Source organism: Bidens hawaiensis, unplaced genomic scaffold (genome assembly GCF_021521415.1).
Source record: "Bidens hawaiensis isolate Kalapana, Puna unplaced genomic scaffold, B.hawaiensis_p1.1 tig00008946_1, whole genome shotgun sequence".
NCBI classification, from domain to species: Eukaryota; Viridiplantae; Streptophyta; class Magnoliopsida; order Asterales; family Asteraceae; genus Bidens; species Bidens hawaiensis.
The window spans coordinates 713,353-720,893 of NW_027491650.1; the positions used below are offsets into that span (position 1 = coordinate 713,353).

General features: G+C 35.5%; 1 protein-coding gene across 1 annotated transcript; it reads left to right on the forward strand.

Moving 5' to 3' along the window:
- The first annotated feature begins 2,262 nt into the window (after positions 1–2,262).
- Positions 2,263–7,256, forward strand: LOC143530480 (U-box domain-containing protein 45-like). Its single transcript, XM_077026008.1, has 5 exons — positions 2,263–2,364; positions 3,019–3,204; positions 3,290–3,397; positions 4,328–5,487; positions 6,452–7,256. The coding sequence occupies exons 1-5, from the start codon at positions 2,314–2,316 to the stop codon at positions 7,230–7,232; spliced, it is 2,286 nt and encodes a 761-aa protein (XP_076882123.1). The 5' UTR covers positions 2,263–2,313; the 3' UTR covers positions 7,233–7,256.
- The last annotated feature ends 285 nt before the right edge of the window (positions 7,257–7,541 follow it).

Here is a 7,541-nt window from a genome sequence, read left to right on the forward strand (position 1 = left end):
TTTTGAGATGAAATGAGTTACGCTGACTGCTAACTATATTTTATAAATTTATTAAATGAAGCTTATATTTTAACTCATTATTATAAAAAAAACCATGTATACTTATATTTAAATACATTGCTCTAACCGTCTCAACTTAATATAATGCCCGTCGAATGTTTAAAACTATAAAATACTTTACATAACGTAACGCATCAAAGTCAACATTCAAACACAACATAATATAACAATTATTTATTATCATTATTATTATTATTATTTATTTATTTTATTATTAATATTATTATTTTTGTTTTTTAAGGGCCAACAAATTATCCAAATGTGCTACTGGCGAAATTCACATCGCGCGGATACACTCGTCTTTCCCTAAGGCCTATGTCGGAACCCATAAAACTCGTCCAGTTTAACAATCCAACTAGTAAAAGTCATCTATTATTATTATTATTAATTATTATTATTATTATTGAACGGCTTCAAATTGGCCACTGGCTGACGCTAGTCTTTCGATCTGGGAAAAATCTTCACCTAAGGCCCGTGCCGTGAACACTTCCCCGAAGGCAAGACAATACGATCAGATAAAATCCGTTCAGTTTAGGATCCGACTGGTGAAAGCCATCTATTCGCCTAAGACTAGGCGATTAAGTAGCTTTCACTAATCGAATCCTTAAACTGAACATATTTTATCTCACCGTACACGAGCCTTTGGGTAAAGATTTTTCAAAGTCAGCCAGTAGCCAATTTGAAACCGTTAAATAATACTAATACTAATACTAATAATAATAATAATAATATTTATTAATTCGATCTCAATTTCTTCATTTCAAAATATCCCCTTTAATTTAACCTCCTCACCTAAAGCCACCTTCTATCTTCTTCTTCACTCATTATCATCTACACCCTAATTCTATCTGTTCTTCAACTTCTGCATCAATCACTTATTATTAATATACAAATCGTGTAACCCAATTGCATCAATTGAACTGATACGACTGCACATTCGAATACCCAATTGATTTTAGCTTAATGCTCGTTTGATGAAGCTTGTATGCTCGTTCTGGTAAGATATTAGGCATTAAATTGTTGTTATTGAACTGTGTTTTGACCCAATTTGGTTATATTGAATGGTTTTATAATTTGTATTTGTTGGTTATTGAGATTTATGAGAATGTGTTCATGTGGGTTATTTACTTATTTGATGTGTTTGTGTAGATTTGTTGATGTGAAATTTAATTTTTCGGTTTTCGGTTCGGGTATTAATTTAATGGTATTTGAATTTGGATCGGTTTTGGATTTCGGAAGTTTAATTTATTTGTTTAGTTTACTGATCGGAAGTTTGCAGATGTGCTGATGTGATATTCATTTTTTTCGGTTTTCGGTTCGGTTTACGGTTCGGTTAATAATGGATAATGGTATTTGAATTCGGGTTGGTTTGGATTTCGGGTACGAATAAAAAAAATTCAAACCCGAACAAAATCCGAACAGATGAAACACATTTTTTTTTTTTGGTTTTTGGTTTTTGGTTTAGTTAATAATGGTATTTGAATTTGGGTCGGTTCAGATTTCGGGTATGGATAAAAAAATATTTAAATCCGAACAAACCGAATATCCGAACGAATGAAACACAATTTTTTTTTTGGTTTTTGGTTCGGTTAATAATGGTATTTGAATTCGGGTCGGTTCAAATTTTGGGTATGGATAAAAAAAATATTTAAATCCGAACAAACCGAATATCCGAAGAGATGAAGCAAATTTCTTTGGTTTTCGGTTCGGTTAATAACTGCATCCGAATTGAGTTTACGGTTCGGTTAATAATGGTATTTGAAATTTGGATCGGTTCGGATTTCGGGTATGGATAAATTTTTTTTTTAATCCGAACAAACCGAATATCTGATATCTGAACCGACGAACACCTTTTGGTATTAACTGATTGAATTTATGAAATTTATGAAATTCTATTGATGTTAGATTCTGCTTTTGCTTTCTGCAATTTACTGCTAATGTTACCACAAATAGATTTATATTAATTTACTTTTCTTTTTCTTTTGGCCTATGTATTTTGGTGGTCAAGTCTTAAAGTGATTGCTACTTATTTAAAAAAAAAATAAAAAAATAATAATAATCTATTAATATGTGAGATTTTAAAATTTTTTTAAACCAGATTTAATGATACTTATGATGTTGAATGATTTGATGAGCTTATGATCAACCAAATAATGAAAAAAAGTAGAAATGCAAATGATTTTGTATGCTAATTACAGATCATTTCAGGTTATTTAAAGTCGAAGAACAATCATCTTTCGGTGGATGTAAATCATGGAAAATTCCGAGATCGAGGAGAATTTGTTTGCTTTCGGTGAGCCAAAGGTAAATTTATGTTTCCTTTTAACGTGACTTGTTCATTTAATTCATAATGATACGTCGATAATAATAAATGATGTTTGTTTGTAGTTTGTACTTTGAACATGAAAATGTTTGTGAACCATATTTTGGAATAAATCATTAATTGATCAAGGATCTAATAAGAGGTGTTTAGAATTTAGGTTTGCTTATTGAAACAATAGTTTTAAATCATTTCATCGTAAGGGTAAATTCGTAATTTTAACTCCTTTTAGAATAATCGGTTTGAAACACGCAGTATCTGTTATTGAAAAAAAAAATAATCAGACAAGCATAAATTGCATAATCACCTTTTCTTTTTTAATCCGAACACTAAAGTATGCTTATCTACTAATAAAAACACAATAAGCAGAATAACCTTTTGTATTAGCAATCATAAACACCACCAACATAATATATGTGTTGGAATCTTTAACTATGAGTGGATGGTGGACCTAAATCGGGACAACGGGAACCTTGATTTTTCTTTTTGTAGTTTTAAAAAACAACTTTTTTTTTTTTTTTGCATCTATTCTTATTAGGAATGTTTCGGATTTTGCTTATTTGAACAACTTATTTAACTTTTAAGTGCCTGCAACGAAGGTTTATATGCAAGACTAACAAACAACGGTTTAACTGTAGTTACATGGAGAGATGTGCAAAACCCTGTCTTTGATTTATGTCAAAGTATTAAGTGTTTTCCCCGAACTGGAAGCTGCGCGTCCCCGAAGCACTTCCGGGATACAAGCATTATGTTCTTTGCACATAGCATTAGAGAAAACAAAAATGATCCTTCAGCATTGTGCAGAATGTAGCAAAATTTACTTGGTAAAGGTTTTATTTTGGGATGACTGCGCAAATGTTTTTATTTTTTATTGTTTTTATTTTTTACTCATACTTTAATGTTTTGCAGGCAATAACAGGAGACTCGGTTGTTTTAAAGTTTGAAAGGGCAGGATTAGCTCTTGAAGATGGTCTTAGAAGGGTTGAAGATATAGTTCCGCAAACTATAGCTTCTCAGGTATTATATAAAATGCAAATATTTTGTCAAACCTTTTTATATTCGCTTTTAACCGTATATAGTAGATATATTTAGTGGTTCTCATTTTAGTCCGTTACTATATATATATATATATAGGGGAGATTTCAAATGAGAACCACTTTGAGTTTTAAGAACTCGAAAGAACTCAACGTAACAATTTTTTTTTGAATTTTTTTTACACATACGTAATATATGTAGGTTACATATACGTAAAAAAATTACAGAATTTTTTACGCACCGAGTCGACTTATTACATATATGTAACGGACGTTTAAATTTGTGTAATCAGTGTACATCTTTATTCTCTCTCCTAATTTAATTTTTTAATCATATTTAATCTCAATCACATAACCTAATCTATTTAATTAAATGTGTGGTCAAGAATGAAGTTCTTAAGTTCTTAAAACACAACATTATCTTTGGAAAACGACCAATAATTCATTAATTAAAACCTGAGTAAGCAGTCTTTTGGTTCTACCTTGTTAAAGTTGCTCCTTTACCAGAAGTCAACGGGTCAGAGTCAATGTGGCAAAATTGGTCCGTTGGGTGTGTAACATGCCAAAATGGGTTCGGGTCAAAACATATAAATTTTGTGATGTTTTGGGTTGACTTAAAACACTTTTGGTCCAGTTTAGTTTTTTTTTCTTTGTTATATATAAGTTCTGCTTTAAATATGTTTATGATAACTCATTTTCACAATAATAATGTGTAAAACTATATATATTAGTTTTATGCATTAAAAATTTAAAATACATTTTGGGTGACTTTCGATCTGCGAACTTTTTTTTACCACTTTACCTTTTAGCTAAGCCATGATGCATGATGGTAATTTTTTTTTTATTTTTTTTTTAAATTTAAGTTAAGCATTTTGGTCCAGTCTGAGTCTAACGATGAATTCCCATGTGCCAGATTTCTGACATTTTAGGCGAGCTCGAAGGAATAGAGTTTTCACTCGATCCATTAGAGAAACAAATAGGCGATGAAATAATCGGATTACTTCAACAAGGTAAAAACTTCAGCAATAACAGTGACAACAATGAACTAGAAATATTTCACCAAGCTGCATCTAAGCTCGGGATCACATCTTCACGGGCCGCCCTTCGTGAACGACGGGCCCTCAAGAAACTCGTGGAAAAAGCACGAGTCGAAGAAGATAAACGAAAAGAATCAATCGTTGCGTATCTTCTACACCTCATGAGAAAATACTCAAAATTATTTAGAAGCGACTTCTCAGACGATAACGATTCACAAGGCTCGACCCCGTGTTCGCCTACAATACACGGCTCTTTCGAGGGGTATAGTGGGTCCGGGACCCACGCGTTTGAGCGACAACTGTCTAAATTAAACTCGTTTAATTTCAAACCAAATTTTCGGCGGTCCGGGCAGGTACCGATCCCGCCCGAAGAGCTAAGGTGCCCGATTTCGTTACAACTTATGTATGACCCGGTTATAATTGCGTCCGGGCAGACGTACGAGAGAATTTGCATTGAGAAATGGTTTAGTGACGGGCACAACACCTGCCCGAAAACTCAACAACAATTGGGTCATCTCGGTTTAACCCCTAATTATTGTGTCAAGGGTTTAGTGACCAGCTGGTGTGAACATAATGGGGTTATAGTTCCCGACGGACCACCCGAGTCACTTGACTTAAACTACTGGCGCCTCTCGCTGTCGGAAAGCGAATCGGTAAACTCGAAACCGGTGGAAAGTGGCGGGTTGTGTAAATATATGGGTATGAAAGTGGCACCTTTGCCTTTTGAGGAAAGTGGTGTAATTCAAGAGGTTGAAGGTGGCGGTGATGATGACGTGGCGGTGGCGGACGTGTTTGAGACGTATACTGAGTTCTTGACGGTTTTGAATACCGAGGGGAATTTAAGGAAAAAGTGTCGGGTTGTTGAGAAAATAAGACGGTTGTTGAAAGATGACGAAGAGGCCCGGATCTATATGGGTGCGAATGGTTTTGTTGAAGCATTGTTGCGGTTTTTGGAATTGGGTTTGCATGAAGAAAACGAGTTCGCTCAAGAAAGTGGAGCAATGGCTCTATTTAACCTTGCGGTCGATAATAATAGGTATGTTTTTGGGTCGATAATAATACACGAGGCTGTATGCATTAAATAAACTTTGGGCATCTTTCAACGCGTTTGACCTATGGATGTGCACGGGTCGAGTTTTGGCTCAAACCTAACCCAAGACTGAAAATTCGGTTTTTGGGCTTTTGAAAACCGTTTGGTTTTGGTATTTGGTTTTCACAATGGGTTCGGTTTTACCTAGGGGTGGCAAATGTGACCCATGGGTTGAATGGGTTGTAATAAAATGTATATGATGGGTCAGAATTGGTCAAACTAAAAAAGGATTGAAACAGGTTAAAATGGGACATTTCTTGAGTTTTTTTTTTTAAATTTTTTTAATGGAATGAGAAAAACATAGGAAACATTTTAGTTTTTTTTTACTTTTTTAGTTTTTGATTAATATTTCGAGTTATGATTTTTTAATTATTTTTTTGAATTTTTTAACGAGAGGTTTCTGAAATCTCAACCTATTTTGACCCATTTCAAAAACCACATTCTGTTAATAATTAAATGATTATTACACTTTACCGTTTATTAATTTCTTATGAATTACTTAAAATCGTTTTTTGTTCTTCGATTTGGTTCCAATTGGTTCGGTGTTGATAAAAAACACCGAACCGAAAAATCAGTTTAAAAAAAAACATAAAATCAAACAGTCGGTTTTTTATCGGGTTATCAACACCGAACCGAAAAATCAGTTTAAAAAAAAACATAAAATCAAACAGTCGGTTTTTTATCGGGTTTAGTATTTTCAGTTCGGTTACGTCAGTTATTCCGGTTACGGTTCTTGATTATTTCGGTTTTGAGCGCACCTCTAGTTTGACTCGGTCATTGTATGGAAATAATTTGACACATTTAACATTTTGACCGTTTGAGATTAAGCGCGACCGGGCCCACTTCGGACTGAAAGTTACAGTTTTGACCCGTTACCTTTCCCGTAACGAGTCTTTTGTTTTTCTTTCAGGAACAAAGAAATGATGTTAGCAGCAGGCATACTTTCTATACTGCTACAAATGATCCAAGAGTCAAAATCAGTCAACGCAGCCATAGCCGTGTACCTAAACCTCTCGTGTTTAGATCAAGCCAAACCCATCGTCGGGTCCAGCGAGGCGGTCCCGTTCCTAATCAATTCCCTCGAAGGCCCGTTCGATTCCCAATGCAAATCCGACTCACTGCACACTCTTTACCACCTCTCGTCATACCATTCCAACATCCCGAGACTCATCGCATGCGGAATCATACCCGCTTTACTCCCGTTTCTAACCGAACCGGGCCCCAACTCATGGACCGAGAAAGCCATCGCCGTGTTAATAAACCTGGCCGTGACTAACTCGGGCCGGGACGAGATCATAACCAGCCCGGGCCTGGTTAGCGGGCTATCGATGCTGCTTGACATGGGCGAGCCCGAGGTCCAGGAACAGGCTGCGGCGTGTTTGTTGATATTATGCACCGCGAGTGATAAGTGTTGTGAAATGGTGCTTCAAGAAGGGGTAATACCGTCTTTGGTGGCGTTATCGGTTAACGGGACAATGAGAGGGAAACAAAAGGCGCAAAAGTTGTTGATGGTTTTCCGGGAGCAAAGGCAGAGAGACCCGCCTCTAGATAATTCCAGTCAGGGCGATGGAGGGTGGTGCGACGGGGGTGATGAGCGGAAAGTGTTGAGTAAGTCGACGTCGAGGAAGAAGATGGGGCGGGCGTGGAGTTTTTGGAGGCGGAACAAGAGTTTTTCGGTTTACCAATGTTAAAAGCAATGTTGTAAAAATCCTGACTAGGCGTCGATTAATCCCTGATTAATCACCAGTCAATACCCCCACCGACTTGTCACAGATTAATCTCCATTTGTCCAAAATCAGTCAAAACTGAAACTTTACATAAAATTTGGAAAATATGTGTATATTTGAAAATTTACATATAAATTCCAATCTGATTAATCCCGATCCATCGCCAGTTCCTCCCCACCGCCCGACTAGCGCCTAACGATTTCTACAATACTGTTAAAAGGTGTAAAAATTAAAAAAATTTAGTTACTTTTTTTTAATGTTTATGTAGTTTTT

Excerpts from the sequence above, each read along its gene's own strand:
- LOC143530480 (XM_077026008.1), top strand. The coding sequence starts at position 2,314 with ATGGAAAATTCCGAGATCGAGGAGAATTTGTTTGCTTTCGGTGAGCCA. Across the intron at positions 3,398-4,327 it reads CGCAAACTATAGCTTCTCAG|ATTTCTGACATTTTAGGCGA; the intron begins GTATTATATAAA and ends CCCATGTGCCAG. Across the intron at positions 5,488-6,451 it reads CTTGCGGTCGATAATAATAG|GAACAAAGAAATGATGTTAG; the intron begins GTATGTTTTTGG and ends TTTTTCTTTCAG.